Raw genomic sequence first — 22246 nt, 5'->3', positions numbered from 1 at the left:
CATAAAACCATGTTGACTGGCATTAATTATATTCCTGCCCTTTAATCTCTTTATTAATTGAATCCCATATCAGCTTCTTCATTTCTATTTTTTTGCCCTGAATAGATGTCAGGCTGACCGTTATAGTTGCTGTTTTTGAATACTACATTTCCTTTGCCTAAAAGGCTGGCCGGTCATTTTCTGTTCATCTCTTACGCAAGCTGTCAGTCTGCAGCATATTAGACTTTAAGGAAGATGGAAATAACCAGATTGATTGCTTAAAAGAATTCAGAAGAAACTCATTAAAATGGGAAACAAATGTTGTTTGAGCTACATCTTACTTTATGAATAATCACTAAGTAACTGCAACTTCAAATTTAAAATAAAAACCTATAAACCACAAAGTGCAGCTGCTAACGTGGACGCCTTCAAAAAACACATTTTGAGGATTGCATACTGTGTTCAAGCAGGCCACTTTCTAGTTACGTTACAGTAAATGACTCTCTGAATGTGCCAAGATAATAACAATACCACCTAGCTCTTATATAGCACTTTTCAGCTGTAGATCTGAAAGCTCTTTACAAATGGAGGTCTAGTTTGTTATCCTCATTTTACAGATGGGGAAACTGAGGCACAGAGCGCCACAGTGACTTGCCAATGGCATCTGCTTTCTGTTCATTCACCAGATAAAATTTACATACTCATGAATTATCTGTATTCTGGTAGCACAAAGGAGCCCCAGTCATGGACCAGAACCTTGCTAAGTCAGGTGCTATACAAACACAACACAAAAAGATGGTCCTGGCCCCAAAGTGCTGACAGTGTAACTACCTGTAATTTTTCCTTCTCCAAAATGGGCACCTCGTGGTCCTGGATCCATAACAAGCAGGCTATTCCTCTTCATTTTCCAAGCATAGAGGGGTTTTTTTTGTTTTTAATTCTCTCTGGCTTCACAGCATAGTGCCAACTCATGGAGCTGTTCAGCCAACTGACTGCCTCTAACTCCCCAGCCAACCACCCGAGCTGAGAAAACAAACCATAAATTCTGATTAATAACCATCGCAGACCACTAGCCATCTCCTGGCAGGATATTTAATCAACTTATTTATGACACAAAAACTGGAAGTGAAGACTAATGGCAAAGAGCCCAATACGAGAATCCCAGCCCATCACCATTACTCTCCGGGAATGCTCCCTACGGAATAAAGGAAGGGCTGACCAAGCGTAGGGGAGGAGGAGGAGAACAGACTGATCTTTGCAAAATGAAGTATGAAATTGAGAGAAAAAAAAAGTGTGATTTATTTCAGGTATTTTCCCTACATAGGTCTCTTTTGAAAGTCACATATTCCAACAATGAACATTCGAGAGAACAAACATCCCAAGATAAAACACTGTAATAACTGAGGGGCCTTTTATGGTATGAAATTGCAGAATTTGGTTCATTATTGTAGGGAGGATGCGCTGCACCTTTATCTGAGGCATCCAGCATTGGCTGCCGCCAGCAACAGGATACTAAACTATAAGGGTATGTCTACATTGCAATTAAACACTGTGGCTGGCCCATGTCAGTAGACTCGGGCTCATGCTACAGGACTGTAAAATTGTGGTGAGGCATTGGGGCTGGAATTCGGGCTCTGGGACCCTTTCCCCTTGCAGGGTCCCAGGGTTCAGGCTCAAACCCAAGCCCGAATAGCTATACCGCAATTTTCCAGCCCTGTAGTGTGAGCCTGAGTCAGCTGACATGGGCCAGCCACAGGTGTTTAATTACAGCGTAGACATACCTTAAATGATCCTTTGGCCTGTTCTGGTGCGGTGATTCCCAAGTCTACCACACTGCTGAGCTCTAACCCAGATGTACTAACTTGGGACTAAAGCCAGGTCCCCACTAGAAACTTTTGCCTGTATAGTAATGTTGGTTAGGGGTTGAAATTTTCTTTAATGACATTTCTATACCAGCAAAAGTCTTAGTGTATACCAGCAAGAGTGCTTTTCCAGTAGAGCTTGTCTTGTTCTGGGAACTGGTATAACCTATACTGGCAAAAACACTCGTGCTGGTACAAAAACTGTGTCTACACTAGGAGGTTTTGCTGGTCTAGCTATACTGGCAAATCTTTACTAGGGTCGGCCAGGCCAGTGTAAATAGAGAAAGCAGGCATGGACTATACTGTCTTACTGACAATATTTTACTTCAGCGGGAACATCAGTATATAACATATATACCTTTTATCCCTGGCTTACTGAAGACTTAAGTCCCTCCACCCCTCTGGAAAAATCTACTGGGCCTGATCTAGATTGTTTCCTTTTATCTCCTTGGACTCAAGCACGCTCTCTCCCAGAACATACCTGAGGTGGCTTCATCTTGTAGCCTTCCGACTTGATTTTGAGAGGTGCCACCCACAATTCCTATCGACTTTGATAGGAGCTGTGAGCGTTTCAGTAACTCTGAGAATCAGGCCATCAGTCTCCTTGACCTTGTCAGCTCTTGGGATTGTTATGCCAGATATTCACTCTGTCACAATCAATCAGGCTGCAGCCTTCAGAGATTTTCAAAGCCACCTAAGGGCTTTGGATGCCCAGTTCCCACTAAAATGAATAGGCTCTAGATGCTTAAATCCTTTTAGGTGGCCTCCAAAAATCTCAGACTAAAACTGTCCACGTCTGCTAAGAGTTACAAATGTTAGAGGAACCAAATATTGGTGAAGATTTTTTTATTCTTGTCTTGCTTTCCCATGCAACCCAAGAGCCCATATGAAATCAAATTCCAACATTGCAAGCATTCTTGCTTGAACAGGCATGATTTCTCAGCAGCTCATCTTCTGCCACTTTCTTTTTTAAATAGTTTAGAAGGGTGAGGCACTCATTGTCAAGTCCCAATTACGGCAAGTAGCAGTGATGCCATACGCCGTCTTATCTGGAGGGGATGTGAACTAATGAGCGCTCGGATTATTGAAACTATTTCTGAAAAGTTTGGCAGGTCTCCCGGCTGACGTTAATCTCCCCGTCCTCACAGCACTGGCTGAAATACAGGGGGAAGCTGCCCACCCCCCAATAAACGTCAGATTCTGTAGCTATGCACCAGGCTTGCTGACACTGGCTACATCATCAACACTACGAGCTAGGGGTGTGATTTATTGAGTCAGCGGCAGCATAAATAGCAGCGTGGCTGCAGTAGCATGGGTAGCAGCAGAGGGAAATGGCTCAGCTGTGCTGAGTACGTACCAACCAGTTTCAGGCGGGTTGTGCTTGGCTCGGCTAAGCCATGGTCCTGCTACTAGCACCTGTGCTATGCAGCTAGGCTGCTATTTACGTTGGCTCTAGCTCAAGGAGAGGAGTACGTGTACACAAGCAGGGGAATCACACCTGTAGCTCATCATGCAGATGTAGCCTTAAAAGAGCCACCAGCAAACGCGGTCTCGTATTTGAAGGAACATTAACCCAAACTGGATTCCGTGCTGTGAGTGAAAGGCTTCCATTTCAGTTAAGCTTGGATAGACTAGGATGGGCAACTTCCAACTCCCAGTGCTGATTGTGCGAATAGCTGCCAGGGTAAAATGTATTGGCTGGCTTGCTGGATTTGGGTCTGATTTTTTAAAGTTCTGTTTTTGAATTTCATGCGTGAGAGATGCTGGGGACGGGAGTGCTGCGTGCGGCTTTAGAATCGCTGCAGACCTCAGCAGCAATGCATGCCAACCCACCCCAGTGCCTCAATCACTCTCTAGAGGAATCTCCTCCAAGTCCATCTCCATGGCTCAAGTCATAACTGGCCTGTCATGTGAGACTGCTAACAAGGGGACATCCTCATCAAACTGTGGTGTATTTTATAATGTGGGCCACTGTCTATTAAAACCAGAATTGAGATCTCCCCCTACAGCTCATCTCTTGCAGATCAAGCAGATAAGCACAGCCTGGCTTGGATTCTGACCAATAAGCTAGAAATGAAAGGTTCTGTATAGAGCTGGTTGAAAAAAATGCCTCTTTTTTTTTTCAGGGAAATTCAGAAAAAAAATTAGTTTTTGCCAGATTTTCTGTTAAAATGTTTGGTTTTCAAAAACCAATTTCAGTAAAAATTCTTGGGTTTGAGGGACATTTTTTCCGTTTTTCACAAACCAAACCCAGAATATTTTTGTTTGCCAATATTTTTGTTGGATGAAAACCATTTTCATAAAATCAAAGTTATCTGACAAAGCAAGTTCTAGCTGCAGTTCTATATGCTGTGCTAATCTGGAGTGTCTAATCCCACCATGCAATGCAGTTGTTGAGCCTAGGTAAGATTAGTCTAAGAGGAGAGAACACCTCACACACTCTCTGCTTACTGAGAGCACTAATAGCCTAACTTCAAACCCCCTTTGCTTGCAGGGAATTGGCAATAGGAGGGGGAAAGTAGCTTTGTGTATTACACAATTTAACCTTGACACGTTCTAGCCTAGCCCATCAATGGAAGCTGAAGAAGCGACTGGCTAGCAAAGCCCATATAGTGTAAATATTTAAACAAAAACGATTAAGGAAGTCTTGTGATTTTGGGTACCCAGCTTGGCAGTTGGTCTGATTTTCAGACGTGCGGAGCACCCATAACTCCAAAAATAAAGTTCATGGGAGCTGCTGGTGTTCAGAACCTCTGAAAGATCACTTAGTGTGTCTAGTTGAGCATCTAAAATTAGTGGTTGCTTTTGAAAACGTTTCCTTTCTCCACCCGCTGACCCAGTCAGGGCTGCAGGAGTCTTAGACAAGACCATAAACAAGTAAGGAAAAGAGCTGTTAACATAAGCACTGTGGCAAAAACCTTTTTTCAGAGCCACTATAGCTTCAGAGAACATCTACGTGATGTGCCAGGCAGGTGGCGGAAGAAGGAGATTTTGAGAAGCAGAGCAAAGGAAACGTCTATGAATTAATAAGGATTCAAAGTCTCCTGGGTAAAGGAACATGCACAGTAGGAGCAGCCATTAAACCTTTCCAACAATTCAGCCATGCCTATAGTGTGTTATGGGGTAGTTTTCAGAAATAGTCAGCATTCTTCAACCAAAAAATGAGAGTCTACTACTCCTGAGAACAACAAATAACTCAAGTTTGAACTAGACGTAGTGGAGACAGATACTGGCAAACTCATCCTGAACACAGCTGTGCCAATGTACCACAATTCTTATCTTCAGCACTAGCTGCGATTGCAGTCCTGGGTCTCACCCAGAGCTCTGCCAATACACCTCCATCCTGACCTGCTTCGGTCCCTTACTATTCCAGTCCTGCCATTTTCCCAAGTCCCTCGGTCAGCTAATTCATCTCTGTTCCAACCTACGTAACCTCTTGCTATCCCAGTCCACAGGCTAGCTGTGTGAATACATACCTAGGATCTGGGTTGGGTTTGTATAACCTGTGCTGCTAATTCAAGCAAGCTAGATCAAAGCTAGCTCAGGCATGTCCACACATGCTGCAGTCCCGTCTCTGAGTGCAGTGTAGCTGTACCCTTAGACTCTTTGGAAAATCCCACCCTACAGGGCCCGCCCAACACCATACAGCAATGACCCGATTATCAGAGGTGCTGAGTGCCTACAGCTCCCAGAGGAGTTAATGGGAATCAGAGCTGCTCAGAGCATTGAAAAGCAAAGCCCTACATCACATGACTCCCTCTAGTCCTTCCTCCCTTCATGTTCCCTATCAGAGGAGCCTGTTATAACTAGCCTGCATGGCACTACTGGCCTCACTACTGGCCCAGCTGTGGTATATTTTTACCTGTAGCTGCATCTTGGCATAGCTCCTGGTACTCTATTACAAGGCACATATTAGACTGGTAACCACCAAAAAGGCCACTGTATTAATGATGATTGATGCTCAAGCAACTTCATAGAACTTAGCTTATTCTCAGTGAAAAAGGAGCTTCAATAATGGGAGCCGTACTTTCAATTTACAATTCCTTAACGTACAATGTAGCAATTTACAGTGGGCTTAGGTATAATTATTGTAGTACAATGCATTTAAACAGAACAACATATGTATTCGCTTCCCTTCTCAATTGCTTTTCCCGTTTACATGGGGGTATGTAGTTAATCATTGGATGTGATGATATATAGTTATGTGACTGACTGTATTATTCATCTATCCTTGCAGTTCATTTATGTATAATTAATGTGTGGTTAATAGTTAAGTTGTAGGATAAGGATAAGTAAGATGAAGGCCTTACATTGAAGCCTTACAGGTTCAGAAGAATCATCCCTATGTTAAGTACATTCTGGTCTCTAATCAACAGAGACTGCATTGATTTTTTAAGTAAGGCTAATGGTTTTACTGAGTGCCCCTTTCAGGGTCTCTGGCAAAGGCCATCACCCCAGTGGACTTTATAGATTTTCTCACTAGCTTGGACTTGTCATCCTGTCTTTTTACTGCATAAGAAGAGCAAAAGGAACTCTCTTATATTTCCGACCAAACGGATCAAATGTGCACACGCTACTTACCACAGTGAAGAGCGCATCAGAAAAGTTAAAGAGTAAGGGGCATAACAGCAAAAATATATTCAACCCTCTCCTCAACACTAAGGGGAAGCAACCAGCTAATTCCCCATGGATGTTGGAAACCTATCCTAGAGGTCTAGAAGTGGCACAATGGAGCTAACTCAGTCCTCCCCCAAGCATTGAGCCTGCCAGGATGGTCTCTTGAGTTCTTGTAGCACCCAGGGTAGTCGATCCTTTGTTTTTTGCTGGTTCTTCAGTTACGTTTGAAGATTTGAGCACACAGATTTTCAATGGAGCGGCTCTGTAGGGCTGCATTTGAAGTGCCATGTGTCATGGATTTTCAAGGGATTGTTCCGATTTTGTCAGAGTTGAGCCCAAATCCTACAAGCCAACTTTGTAAGCTGCAGACTAGCCCCCCAAGGCAACATTAGATGCTTGTGAAAGATCACGAGTTGCAACAGGACAGTGCCCTGACTGTCAAGAGGCCACTTCGAAAAAAGTTGATGCAGTGTCATGACAAATAGGGTCCTCCAAATGGGCAACCCTCTGAAATGCAGAGCGTGCGCACACACATACAAGCATGCTGGAGGATATTAGCATCAACTCCTCCAGGATGTGATACTGCAGGAGAAGGAGCAGAGTCTAGTGGTTAGAGGGGTGCCAAGCAGGCAGCATTCTGATCAAAGCCTGGTCTACACAGGGTGACAAATAGAACTGGTCTGAATGTCAAAATATGCTGTTATGCTGACACTTTAGCTTGGGTTGCTTTTGAGAGAGATTCTATAGCCTGGTGATATAGCTACTGGTCCAGCAAGTTCAAATCTAGGTTCAAGTCCCTACTCCGCTCTGCATGGTTTAGCGTGATCTGGGATGAAAGACTGTTCTGAATTCAGGCCAATATCCTAACCCCCCAAGCTATCGAGAGTGACCAACACATGCAAACGTTTCACAAAACCCCTTTGAAAGGTTTTGTTTTCATTCCAAAGCAGAATGAAAAGAATTTGTAACCTCAAAAGTTGCTGTGAAATGGAGTTGTCGTCCTCTGGTCTGTTCGAGTGATAAATGCAGGACAGTCTATAAAGAGGCTAATGGTAGAGAGTGAGAAAAATAGACACAAGTAGGCAGGGGAGAAAAGAAAAGATCCGTTATGTGAGAAGACACACGTGAAGGCCGTTTCAGAAGATGGCATAAGCAGAGAAGATGGCTCTCATACCAGGAGCCACATTGTGAGAAGTGACAGAGGAAACATATGCAAGAAGGCCCTAGCGAGTTGTTATATGGCTGTTTTAATTAACACTCTTCAATTTCTTGTCTTAACAGCTCAAGCTCCCTTACCTTCTTGATACAGCAAGTGTATGGAACCCCGCAAGCCAGAGGACCACTGCCGTTGCATGAATGGTACTGATTGACGTTCCAGTCTTTATATTCATCACCTCCACAACACGAGAACTGTGCAAACAAAAATTAAAAAATGCATCGTAACCAAGTGATAAATAACAGCATGTTTGTAGTAGGATAAATATTTGAAGCATTTAACTGAAGCTAACAAGAAGGGGATTCCTTATTCATGCTACCAGACATGGGCCAACTCTGAGGTTCTCTCGGACTCTGTACCATTCAGACTAACACAGCCTTATGTAATGTCATCATATTGGGGTTTTCCCTAAGTCACGGCTTGAACTCAGTAATTCTGGACCTACACTACAGGAGTCGGATAGAATATTTTTGGCATGGTCAGTAAGAATTGCAGAGGAAGGATAGGAGATTGTTAAATTCACTTAGTTTCCGGCCAAGTGCAGCATTTACTTTTCCAAACTAAAGCAGCTTTCCAGATGACTAATCAGTCGGGATTGTGAGGTTAGGAACAGCCTCAAGATGGCAAGGCAGCCTTGACATGCCAGAAGCACTGAAGCAGAACAGGAAAGCTCAAGTAATTTTTTAATACTGAATACTTTCAACCCATCTGTACATATATCCTCTAAGCCCATCACTCCCCTGGGCACGGCATGGCACAGATTTCAAGAGCTAGTTTGTGGAACAGACATTACAAGAGCTCAAATTATTTCTTGCTCAATAGAGCAACAAACACAACTGAACAGAAGCAGGAGTCAGTTTGCTATGAACAATGAGAGTTCCACAAAGTCCTTTCAGCAGCTTGTTCTTGAAGGCACAAAGATTTCAATGTAATATGCATTTGTGGATTTTCCTTCAGACATTTGGATACTACAAGAGTATGAGTTTGTGTAAAACTACAAGGCACTGCTGGTCTAAAAGACCGCCCATATGGCATCCCACTAGCCTGAGCTGACAGCTCACTTGCAGTAAGATCTCAGATACTGGACCTCCACTGAGATATGGTAAGCAACTCCCTTTTCTATAATGATCATCAGAGGATGGCCTCACATCTCTGTTCATTTAAAACAGGACAAATGACTGGAGAACATGCAGGAACAATCCTGCCAATGACCAAAAGGGACAGATGATTTGATTATATACATCTTTTTAAACACTAAGGTAAGACTTTCGCTCTTTCTATCTTTATAGCAGTGTCATATGGGGCTTTTTAGTGTATTAGACGGTTACTCTTTTTAGTCCAAGTGGTTAGCCAATATTTGGGGTCTTTTGGATTGTTTCCATTAGGAGAAGAAATTGATGAAAGAGTCAGGTATTTATTGCAATCCTATTTACAAAGAACGTACACAAATTCCTATATCTCTGAACAGAGTAGGAGTCAGTTTCCTTGTTCACACTTCCAAGCCTCTTTCCAACCAATTCTCTGCCCCAAAAGCTCTCTCTTAGGGCCACGTTAACCATTGTTTCTCTTATTTCCTGGCTCTGTATTTATTTTCCTGCTCCCGGCTGCTTCTGACTTAGACAAATACAGCTCCACCGAATAATACCCAGCCCCTATATTTGCATTCAGTCTCCAGGGAAACCTCCCCCAAGATCACATGGCTCAGCTCCTACTCCAACCTTGCGCCAAGGCTAGTCTGTGATTTGAGTGGTGGCTTCTGTTGTTTCGACTATCACTAAACATCTAGCTGCTCACTCATTTTGCCTGAGCGGAAGACTACTATCGTGCCAACCAGCTTCAAGTTGGTTTGTGATTGCCAGGGGAGTATATCTTTGGTTTATGGGAAGTCACCCAACCTCCTGCACCAGAGTGCTAAATACACTGATTTTCCCAAGTGTTGACTTTTGACTTTTCATTCTATTTGGCTTCCAAGGACAGTGTTATTTTCTCATTGCAGCTTTTCAGAGATTGGTACCAGAAAAAGAATGTGCTGGAGTGAGTTATAATTGTATAACTGACACTCAACTTGCAAATGAAAATGCAAGAAAAGCTGCAGAAGGGACATATTTTTCAATAAATTACAGTCAGTTTGACAATAACTTTTCTCCTCTCTCCTCCCACTCTAGGGCCTGAGAACAAGATTGCATGGGCTACTTAAGTGAAACGTAACTCATGATGATGGTCAGATTTACTGGCCTTAAATTAATCCTTTTTAGATAATTTAGTCTAGAAATAAAATTATTTTCACAAGACTTGTAAGTGAATTTAGTCCTGTTTGAAGGGGCCAATTTGACAGCCCGAGAGACTGAAACCCTGTCTGTATTCACATGAGACACATAGCATAGGGAGTAGCACACCAGATTTCATCACTCTTTCCTCCATCTGTATGACTGGCCTCTGAATTACAGGGTCCACCCTCTAGGATCAAGAGGACAGGTCGGTCTTCATGACTCAGTCAAAACCTGCAAAGACTAACAACAATAATTGGGACCAGTTTTGGAAGTGGTTTTAGTGATGTGGTCACCCATCCCCCTAGGTGCCACTACCAATAAGCTCAAATGAAGTTGAACAAGTCAAAGACAATGACTGAAAATAGTGCATAACTGAGATCCACGGTGCTACTTGTCCTGATAATTGACCTCTGGCTAACCTGGCCCCTCAGAAGTGCGGTGTGAGCAGTAGAGCAGACAGCTGGAGATTGGCAGGCTGGAGAACAGTATAGTAGCTTTGTTTGAGGCAAGTCTGTAATCCAAATTGTAGGCCAACTGTGCACCTTTGGAGACATTTACATTGAACCAATGCTTCTCTAATTAGGATCTTCGTTTCCTCTCTCCAATTCTAATAGATTTTTCATATTTTCTATGACTAGGACAAATAGCAGCTGCAGATTGGGTTGTTTTTTGTTTTTCATTTCCATGTGTGAGCAGATCTATTTCAGCCCAGGAAAAAAATCAGTCTCGTTAATCTTTCATTCACTCTTAGCCTCTCTGCTCAGATTACATGTGACGGTACCAGATGTGGTGGCGAGGAGTTTAATAACTGGTGTGTGTCCACTAGCAATTGGACCGAGACCATCAAATTCATTGCACCCAAACTGCTGAACAGGTCGGGTTGTTTGTCATTTTAATTAAAATGTTATTTGTCCAACACAAAGGGAAACCACATGCTTCCAACGTGAGGGATGCTGTATTTCAGAATAAGAGAAGACAAACAGAAGAAGAATAAACGGTCCATGAGGGAGCACCACGGAAGCCTCTTCTATACAATAGCACCCAGCAGAAAGCAGGCTTCTAAAAGTTTAAACGTGCAGAACATAAAACAAAAACGTAAGTGTATAATGACATACATCAGACATTGGTATAAGTGACATACTTGGTCCCAGTGGTAGCTTCCCTGATGTCAGAGTTTACCTGTTATGTCAGAGAAGAATTAGGACTACATTCAATATTTTACCCATGAGAAGTGTTCATAAAAGTTGCACAATGAATACATAATGAATAGAGACATTATACAAGTGGTGGAATCCAGAAGTCTGAAGATAAGGCCCAACTCAAATCTCATTTTCAGACATACCAAGACTTTGGGGGAAATTCAGAACTGGATTTGAACCTTGAAGTTCTGGCCTCCCCATAACTTTTTTTTTAAATCCACATTCTGTGGTACTAATAGACTTGGTGAGGCAGCTGCTTATACAGCCCGCCCACTGTGTTCCCTTATCGATTTCCAGAATCACTGTTTTGACTTCAGCTATTTGAAACACACTTTTGCTGTTATGCTTATGGTAAGCACTTCCCACCTCCATAAACAAAATAAAAGTAACGCCCGTGAACTCGTTGTTCGATCAGTTGCACAATCCTGGTCATTTAAGAACGGGATAGGGCTCTGTCATGCACATGTCTCCCATAAGCACCACATGACATGAGTGCACATATTGATGACGGATAGATGTCTGAAAATGCAGACCTCATGGCCCCTTTGGTGCAGTAGAGATAGCATCATGTCCCAGGGAAGAGGAGACATGGATTGAAACTTTGATTTGATCTCTCACCCTCCAAACCCAAAAGCAGTTGGCTCAGGCCCAGCTCTTCTGCCAACACCCCTCTAACTGAAATTTCAAACTTTGGGGAAGCTCAGATTTCCAACGTGCTGGCAGTGGGACAGAAGTGGCACACCTAAGAGCCTGGGAGGAAAGTTAAAGGGGGTGAACTGACCTGAGTGTGACACTTTGCTAAACTCGGAGTCTGCACCCACGTCTCCCAAGTAGAGCTGAGTGAAATGGATGAATAATGTATTTGACGGAAAAAAAAAATGCAGTTTTGGTCGAACCAAAACAATTCCTGAATTTGACACAAATAGTTTTGGCCATTCACAAAATGGCCAGAGGAGGAGAAGATGGGGGTGACTGTGCTGTTGCTGTTCCCCTCCCCCAGCCTTTAGCCAAAGGATTAGGACATTCACCCGGATGTGGGAGAGGCAGGTTTGAATACCCTCTCTGGGTAATGGACTTTTTCAATTCACCAAAAATTCTGAAAAATTCCATGTTGAGTTTGATCCGACTTTAAAAAATAAAATAAAATTTAAAAAAAAATGTTCAGACCCCAGAAAAGATTATTCACCTAGCTCTACTCCTGAGTCCCAGCTGACAGTTCTGACCACTAGACAATACTGCTCCTGATTTCATACTCCTGCTGCTGAAATTGGCTGGGTAGCTCTTGTGCCAGACTGTGGCTGTGTGAATTGGGGCCACCTAATCCTGAAGAGAAATGGGCACCATGTACTGAGAGGCTTCAGGCTGGGATGTTCACAGGTGCCCAAGGAAATTAGGTACCAAACTCCCATTGAAAATTCAGCACCTAACTCCTTCAGAGTCCTTTAAGGGTCTTAGCCCGACATTACCAGGTTTTGATTAGAACATGACTCCCTGCTTCAGGTACAAGGCAGCAGGTTAGTTCTGGTCAAACCCAATGTTATCAGCAAGCAGCTGAGCAAGAGGGACACAAGGGTTTTAGGTTTCTTAGCAAGAACGCGAGTTGAGCAGGCAGATTAGCAGGAGTGACATTTTTGAGGCATTACAATGTGCTGATCCCCATTCAGTTCCGCAGAGAACAGGTTAAGGAAACTATTCCTGCGTCCTTAAGATACGGAGCAAGAGAGGACATTTGGCAAGGAACAGCTTTCCCCAAGGAATTTCAACCCTGTAAACTTCAGCCCTCCTTCTCACTGACAGGTCAGTGGCAAGGATCAACTGTATTCTCGGCAGACATCTCTGGTTCTCTTTCAGGATAGTGGAAAAAAAAAAATCGGGTTTTTAAAAAAACAAACAGTATATTGCTATTTTCTCTCTTCCCTGACTTATCCTTAGCCAGGCATGCGGTGTCTGAAAGAGATACTCATAGGCGTTTATGTCCCAACCTTGTGTGCTGGGTTTTTTTTTTTTGTTTTTTTTTTTAAAAACACAGCATTTACTTAAGAGTTTGAACCAAATCAACCCCGCCTCATTAGAAACGTATCTTCCTCCCCTGCCTAAACAGTGTTTAGATGATGATCCAAACTTCATGGCAGATACCTCTCAGTTGAATCCAAACGCTCTCCAAAAGCGTTAGAAAAGTTGAGACCTGAACTCCCGAAGTGCCAAAGAAAAGAACACCACATTGATCACCTCAAATATATTTACACAGACTGACATCCAGTGTAAAATGTCCATTTTGTTTTAACACTATTTTTTTATATTCTGTTTTGGACGTTGTATAAAAGTGTTATTGTGATACTTGCTTTGTAGAGAATATTTGACAGATGTCTTCAATGGTTAGTTGTAAATATACTGCAAATGCAGATCTTAAATAAAAACTATTTTGATCAAAAGAGCCAGCAGATCAGCAAGCTCCTCTGATCAACAACCCAGGTACATCCTTCTGGTATGAGATACAAGACTGGTATAGAAATGAGCTCGCTCTCAAGTACAAGACTTTGTAAAAATGCAAGGATGGTTTATTCAGGATATTTTAGAGAGAAATAACATGGAGAGATATGTTATCAAGAGCAGTAAACGTGGGCTCTCTCACCCCCCTCCTCGCTTCACAGAGGAAAACCTCCATTTCAAACCCACACAAAGAATTACAGAAATACCGAAGAAAATTTCTTTTAGAGGCACTTTCAAGTCTTCTTCATTTAACTTAAAAGCAAACATGTATGGTTGGGAAATGTTTTGGTTATGACTAAGGGCTTGTCTACAAGATGCTGCAGTGTGGTCTATGGGGGTTTGAATTGTAGAGCGCTAATGTGTTGCTTGAACTGCCCAGTTTGTGTTGACGTAGGACTACGTTAATATGCACTCAGTCCCTTTTAGTTTGTGCCAGCATGGGCTACCTGGGGCAGTTAGAACACAACGCTTTAGAGCGTTCTACAGTTCACACTCACATAGATCACACTGCGGGATTGTGTAGACAAGCTCTAAAACTCATGTTTCCTCTTAAACCTTGTAAAAACCTTGCAATCCCTTAATGCTTAAAGATGGCACAAGCCTCTTTTGAGATGTATGTTTGCAAATATCTTCTCTAAATGCAAGCCTGCATACAAAAACTTCTCGATTCACATTATGTAAATAGTGAGATCGTTATATGCGACATTACAAGGTCATTTGATGCTAGAACTGGTTACTAATAGAAGAAGCCATTGGAGTATAGGATATTTATATTAATTGGGGTATTAATTAGGTATCTGGCAATGCCTAAGCAACTCCTTACTGGGAGCAAAAAAGACAAGAATCACCACGCTGAGGATCGGTGTCAAGAAAGGACAATAACATCTTTGATGATTGCCACAGAACTCTGCCCTCAAGCATGCTCCCTTGTGGCCATGCAGCTACACTGCACACAGCCCCTCATGTTCCTTCAATCAACTACCCAGATTGAGGTTGGTTCAAGACACGTAACCCTGTTCCTGAGGTCTGATTTACAAAGTCGTTCTACAAAGTGTAACTCACTCTGTTAGTTGTGCCAGATCTCGATGCTCTGGATCCACATAAGAATCCTGGTCAGCTCTTGTCCCAGTTCAGGAATGGAGCAGATAAATGCTATTGTAACTGAAGGTACTAACAGCTTCTACTGTGAAACGCCAGTCTACTTAGACCATGTATTTCAAGTAAGATACATAAGCTAATCTTGGTAAATAGAGCGAAACAGTGGGATTTAATTCAAATTTTAAATTCTTAATAATTTATTAATTTGTCTGCCTCAAGCCAGCTCCTTGAATGGCATGTTTTAAGTAACGGATTTCAAACACTTTCTTTGATTTCATAGAATTTAATTAAGATTACTCATGTTGCTTATTTATAAACTCTTTATGTTATCCATGATAAAATGAACCGCACTCACCAACCTTAAAACGAAAGTCCTTTTCCCTTCTATAAACTGCATCATTTATCTAGGATACGCTGCAAAATGCAGCCTGGTCTATAGATTATGAATAAGAATTTCCAGTTATCGCTTTGAAAATTGACAGGTCCTTGTCCCAAGATCAGGCCCAGTACTATTAAAATGATTATATAGATGGGAAGCCTAACATGCACAGCTGCAACACTCAAGTGACAGGAACTCTTCTATATTCCCAAATAAATAATTTATGAATCCATTTAGCAAAATCACAAATACTCTAACTCAGCACAGTAGATGGAGAGATCACAGGATATACACCTTCCAGAAGCTGGTGTTAGCTCATGTTTCTGTGGTTGGCGGATATCATTATGGACAAAATTCCCCCTTACACTTGACTTCCAGTTCCCCAAAACTTATGGATTACGTATGTTTATCTGTGTAAAAGTTTGTAGGCCTCGAGCATGGGCCTAGCTGCTGAAGCCAATGTCTTACAAAGGATGCAGGCCTGTAGGTTCCTTGCATTACTGCTGAATAAAATAAAGCAGAATATAATGCAAAGCAGTGAATAATAGAGGTAAGCTAGCCCACTGGGCTATAGGAAGGACTCACTTCTAATTTGGAGGAATGATACTCTGGTTGCAGTTTACTTAGAGATGTGTCCCATCTAGGATAGACCCCACTTTTAAGGTGTAACCTCTGTTAAAAGCTTCCACAGAGGGGCATCGAGAAATTATTAGAACTGAACCAACCACTGTTTGTGCCTCGTTTCATTTTGCTTTTACTCCCCCACCCCTTTTCATTTAGTCATAGTTAATCGCTGTGCTTAACTGTGGGGTCCCCTAAAGCATGGAAAGAACCGCATGTGGCGGACACAGTGGGAGTCACATCCCGGGATTGGCACTGAGAGAGACAATTGCTAAGAACTGGCCCCTACCATTTCTCAAGACTACACTTTTATTTGGTAAATTTTTTGGAGATAAAATTACTCGGCTCTCAGGAACTTGAAATGTCCCTTTCTAGTGCACAGTCCCACATGAAGTTTTATTGTGCATGCCCACTCTGCGGGAAGAGATTATATCACTACAGCGTCAAAAGTCTTACATGAGGACGAATGGTGGAAGAAAACCTGGTGTGGATTCTTCATGGTGGCATTTCTAGCTCCTTCAAAGTGTTGGTCAGGATCTTGGAGGGGAAGTTCTAGATATATTCCTAGCTATTTATTGTGCCAGTATTTACTTCTCACAAGAGACCACACTTAAATGTGTTTTTAGATCTGAAAGAAGGATAAGAGCTAGTTTTCATGTTTTTTTCCTTGCAACACTTTGATAGAACCCAACAGATATGGCCTTACGGGTCACATCATCAAAACTGATCCATGCTGATGACAGGCAAGATATTGTAGATATTAGAAATCTGATGGTGGTATTACGATCCTGTGTTCTAGATGGTTGTAGCAAGTGTTTGTTAAAACAAAAAAACACACATCCCAGTGACAGACTCATGGGATAATGAGCAAGACTGGTGAAAGAAACCTTTCATCTTTTTCTAAGAGACTAAAAAGGAAGAACATGTTTGCAAAAGAAACGCTCATTTATAGGCAAGCAGTGGGCCTGAATTTTCAATCTAAAGAATGGGACACAAAAAATTTCTTGTATGTGCAAACAATAAATCTGAGCTAAGCAGCTAACTTGTTTTACACATTTTTCCATTTGTTTTTAATGGAACTATTTTTCAGAAAAGAACCATAAAGCAAGGGGAGGAAGTGGCTCTAATATGCCTAAGAGATGGAGTTCCAGTGGTCCAAGTCACTTAGGATAAGTCTACACTACAGGCAAGGGGCGTGACTCCCCAGCTCATATACACATACGCTAGCTCTGATCTAGCTAGCATGAGTATAAATAGCTGTGTAGACACAGTAGCACCGGCAGTGTTAGTCAAGATACGGCTTAGCTGCTTTGAGTACAAACCCCCGGAGAACTGCTATTTATACTCATGCTAGCTCAATGCGAGCTAGCACAGGTATGTGTATATAAGCAGAGGAAGCACACCCCTAGCTTGTAGGGCCGACATAGCCTTAAACACTTTTGAAAACCTCCCATCCTCGGTGGTATGGGGAGGAGGCTTTAAATCAGGACCTAGGAGTTCGATTCCTGGCTGTGCCACTGAGAGATGCGCTATATGATCTTGTGAAAAAAAACTGTTAGCTCTCTGGGCCTCAGTCTACCCATTTGTAAAATAGGTATATTAATACCTATTTCATAGGGGAGTTAGGAGGCTCAGGGCAGGTGCACAAGCAGAGTTGCACCAGCTTAATTTAAAAGTGTTATTTTAATCCAGTTTAGTTAAACCAGTGCAAGTGTGTGTAGACACTCTTATTTCAGTTTAGATTAAATTGATTAGGAATAGGTTAGAGAATTGAAGTAAGGGCTTATCTACACTACAGAGCCTTTGCTGGTATGGATGGCAAAGACCCTTAGTGGAGATGCAGCATATGTCAGCACAACAAGTTATATTGCTGGGATAGCTACACCACCTCCCTCACTCTTTTGTCAGTATACTTGTGTCTACACTGGGAGCGGGCGGAAGGTTGCTGGCATAACTATGTCAGCTAGGGAGTGTGATTTCCCCGCCCCCACACACTCTTAGTCAACACAGCTGTGCTGGCAACACTGTATAGGGTAGATCAAGCCTAACGGCAAAAGAAGACCCACGGCGGCGAATCTCAGAGCCCGTATCAACTGACTCGGGCTCATGATTCATGGCTAAAAACAGTACTGTAGACATTTGGTCTTGGGCTGGAGCCTAGGCTCTGAAACCTGCTGCCAGGGGTCTTTTTTCAGCATAGACATACCCTCAGAGTATATAGGAACACACTTGCACCAGTTACATGATGCCAGTGTAACCCAATTCCATTAAACTGGTGCAAGTGTGTGTAGACAAAGTTTGAATTGACATTTGTAATGTGCTTTGAGATCCTGGGTGTTATTGAAATGCAGAGTACTTTGGGTCTAGCAGACTGCAAGGGTAGTGCATGAAGTCATAGAAAAAGGACATTTACAAGACACAAATTGCACCTGCTGACTCTTGCCTTTGACAATTCAGTTGCTGAGATTTTTGCACCCTTCAAAAATTCACTATGCTGCTGACACCCACACACTGAAGTCTATTTGATATGTAGATAAAAAACAACAGTTGTCATGAGACCAGTATTATCAATGCTCAGCTACTACTTCATATGGTGTAAGGGAAACTAATCCAAATCACTTATTGAGTCCTAACCAATCTCCTTTGCATTATTACTTGCATTATTTATTACCTTTGACAATATATAAAATCTAGTTTATTTATTATTTCCTCAGTTAAGGCAACCGAATGAGTTCTGAATAGTGGTATGACTTTCAAAAACTGCCAAGCTTCAGCAGTAGTAAATATCAGCTTTGAAGCTATTTCCAAGCATGTATAACACATAAATTTGTTATAGCAAGAATCTTGTTCTTCACACTTTGTTCTTTCAGTAATAAGAGGGATTGGCTTACTTTTCCATTGAAGAAGAATGATATTAGTCAAGGTAAAGAACTGGAGTCCAGTTCCTGGATTCTATTCCTAGCTCTGCTACAGATTCTAAGGGAAATTTACTCCCTCCTTTTCTGTGCCTCAATTTCCCCACTGATGAAATAAGGATAACACTGACCTCTCTCTCAGGTCTGAGGAGCTAGGTGCATTATTTGTAAAGTGCTTTGACATTTTACAATTAAAGGGGCTATTCAGATGTGAAGTACTGTATTACAGTTCACTCTCAATTTGAAGTCAAATTGCTAAGCTTTTGATTTTAACAGCTAATCAGAGGGTTCGGTATCTTTAAGATAGTCCACTGGGGCACAATTTCACATTAAGTTATTACAAATCCTCTTTCAAGCTTAGAAAATAAACTGGCTGAGTTAAAAGGGAATAGTCCTGGCCCAAGGTATTCCTACCTTTGAACCATCTGGCTATGGGATGAGTCGGATCCAGTATGGTAATTCTTAGGGTCCTATGCATTCCTGCAGGCTGCTACTGTGTGGGTGGCAGGCTGCCGTCAACATAAAAGGAGTTTAACCCTTGGTAGATTTGTTTTGCACCACTTAGTAGCTCAGGCAGCAGGCCTCGTCAGTGCAACAGCATGATTTTCCTTTCACAGTGAGGAAACCTTGATGGAAAAATCTTATAAAAATGAATAGACTGATGGAAGGCCAAGATCTGCAACTCATATTGACTTTCAAGGGGAATGGGATGCCTATCTCCCTCCCTTTGAAGATCCTGGGCAAAGCCAATAGAATTCTGTTGAAATGCATAATGGTTTTAAAAGAAAGTTACTCTGAAACCTAAAAGAATGAAATCTAATCTCTACAGATTTTGAACCCCTGGCAACCCATATCAGTCTGTTAAATTCTATGAGATGGATTGACTAGCCAGCAAAAGGGTGATCTGTTAAATTCCATAAGGGAAAGAACTATAGAAATGTTGGAAGATTAACCCTGCTGATTTCTGGTTGAAAAGAGGCTTGAGACATGAACAAGGAACACGTACCCTTCTCAGCTTTCAAGGGTCTGACTCGTGATTCGAGGTTTCATTCAAAGATATATCTACAAAATCAGGACCTGGAACAGTTCCCCCAAGCTTGTGGGTTGCAATATTTATTATGCTAATAGTTTAACTTCTATTGCTCCCACACTTCCATCTGATGATACCAGAAATAAATGCAATAATGCTTGATCGGGTGCCCATTAAAGGGAAACTACAGTAAAGTCAAATTACTTTGTCTCAAATGTAAAAAACCTGTGCAAACACTGCATACCTCCCGTATAACATGCAAATCTAGGCTGAACGGCCTGAAATAGAACCCAAAGGGAAGGCCTGAATGAATGAAAAAACAAAACAAAACCAGCAACAGATACTGGGGTATATAAAGCAGGTGGAGTATGAAGAGCAGGCAGGAAGAGGCAGAACAGCCAACAGTGCTAGAAACTCTTATGAGCAAACCCCCAAGACGTCCAGCTGAGCACAGAGATTTTAAGATGCTTTCCATACTATCCAGTGATACTGCACTGGAAGTTGAGAACATAATCATGTTCTCATGTTTCCTGCTTCTGGTCAGGGTGGAAATGCCACAAGAACAGCCTCTCACAACAGTATGGCATCTATTAGCTAACGTTTGACGTACCATAACAACTTGCCATGACTTGTCTACCAGTGATAGTACTGGTAGACAAGTCATGGCAAGTTCTTAGATGCAGTGCAAGTACAGAGTGCATTCAAGGTGCTATTGCTGTATTGGACAGCTTACCAGTTTTCACTGATCTGCAATAAATCTGACCCTCCCAAAAAAGCAACACTGGAAGGATATTGAAAAAAGTCCTGTGTATTCCCCCTGATGGAATAGAACAGATAAGTAATCAGAAAATGCTTAATGAGGACCTTCAAGGCCTTTTCTCTTTCAGTCTTAACTATACATGGGATCATCAATAGCAAAACCCTAATGATTTGTAGAAACCATCCCTGTTTTCAGAAGAAAGCACTCTGGAGATTTAGTTAGCCAAATCTAGGTGCTTGGCATTGCTGAGAAATAAAATAAGGGAGTTCAAGCTTAAAATATTGGAGCTATGTGGGGAAGCCAGGGATGGGGAGGAGAAGACAATGCAGAACAGAGGACAGGAACTGCCAGTTATGGGAAGGGGTTTTGTGGATGAAATGGGTCTTACTCATTTAATTTAAAGAAACAAATTGAATCAAAGAGATAAAAGTACATTGCCAGCATCAGTGATGGGGAAAGAATACAAAGCAACATTAGCACCTTGGATTACTTCTCTCTCCAACTTCCCTGGTCCGAAAACCAGCAAAAAACCAAGGAAAAGGAAGCTAACCAAGTCAGAAAGGAACTCACTTCCTGCATTCTACACTTGATGCAACGAAGATGTGTGGACCAGATTCAATCCTGGACTGTCACTAGTGATCTGCAGCAGGGCTCTGTGCACCTTCCGAGACTCAACTATGCTCAGAACAGCACGTTTTTGGCAGCACTGGACTGTTCCAGTGAATTTGAATCCAGGCTTGACCTTTAAGAGATAAAACATTTCGCAATAGGACCACTCCTAAATTCAACAAAGATGCTGAAAACGAACAGCACTTGTCACTTAAAAAGAAAAGGAGGACTTGTGGCACCTTCGAGACTAAAATTTATTTGAGCATGCTCAAATAAATTTGTTAGTCTCTAAATTGGCACAAGTCCTCCTTTTCTTTTTGCGGATACAGACTAACACGGCTGCTACGCTGAAGCTGGTCACTTAGAGTTCGTCCTTTCCACAGGCTGCATTGTGTGTTACAAATGCTAATGAAAAACATTAATTAAAGAAGCTGCAAGACCCTGGTCAGTTTGGGGACTAGGGGAGGAGTCTCATTGTGCAGACAGGAAATCTACACTACAGAGAAGGTAACAGCCTGATGTTTTAGAGTTGGTTGGCCTCTAGTCAGCATCTGTATTCAGCATTTTTGAAAAATCAGGCCACGAGAGAGACTGTATAAAGTCAACCACAAAATCTGTGGCAGAACCAGCAATGGACTTCAGATGCTTTAAGTCACAAGATCCTTCCCATTTTGAAATGGCCAGGTGAATGGTGTCATTTGATACCCTGGAGGAGTCAAATCCTCTATTTATCCATAAAGCAAGTAGAGCGCTCGTACAGACAGGACAGGTTCAGACAGATGCTTCCTTCAGCTCCAGTGGCAGACCATTCTGGCTTGCAGTCCTACTCCCCATGCCACCCACATGTGGCTTAGCTGCTCACTGTATGCCTGTGCTTTGAGATTCATGACAACTATTCACAATGTACAGAAGGAAGTCAACATTAAACAGGGACGAAGCGTGACTGAACAGTGGACTGGCGAGAATGGACTGAAACATTTAACCATTAACTTCCCGTGCAAAAGGCTTACGTGAATGAGTAATTAGTGGGCAGAGGGGACCAGCACTATGTGAACTAATTAGAGTTAAAAAAAAACAGATAACATCACTCAGTTACTCAGCAGAGATATCTTACAGATAGTGCAAAAGAGACTAGTTTATCCAACCGACTTATTGAGGCACATAATTGAAGATCTGCTGCTCAGACTTTGTGAATATCCAT

At 42.2% G+C, this 22246-nt stretch overlaps 1 protein-coding gene across 2 annotated transcripts in view; it reads right to left on the bottom strand.

The window, feature by feature from the left end:
* LOC125626500 (tetraspanin-15-like) overlaps window positions 1–22246 on the bottom strand; it is a 290723-nt gene that overhangs the window by 71444 nt on the left and 197033 nt on the right. For both annotated transcript variants that reach the window (XM_048829543.1, XM_075123508.1), the window contains one exon: window positions 7755–7868. In XM_048829543.1, the coding sequence (XP_048685500.1) occupies window positions 7755–7868 (114 nt within the window). The remainder of the gene's footprint in view (window positions 1–7754; window positions 7869–22246) is intronic.

This window comes from Caretta caretta, chromosome 26 (genome assembly GCF_965140235.1).
Source record: "Caretta caretta isolate rCarCar2 chromosome 26, rCarCar1.hap1, whole genome shotgun sequence".
NCBI classification, from domain to species: Eukaryota; Metazoa; Chordata; order Testudines; family Cheloniidae; genus Caretta; species Caretta caretta.
Note: the sequence above shows the minus strand (reverse complement) of the source record. Positions and strands in the feature narration are given on the sequence as shown.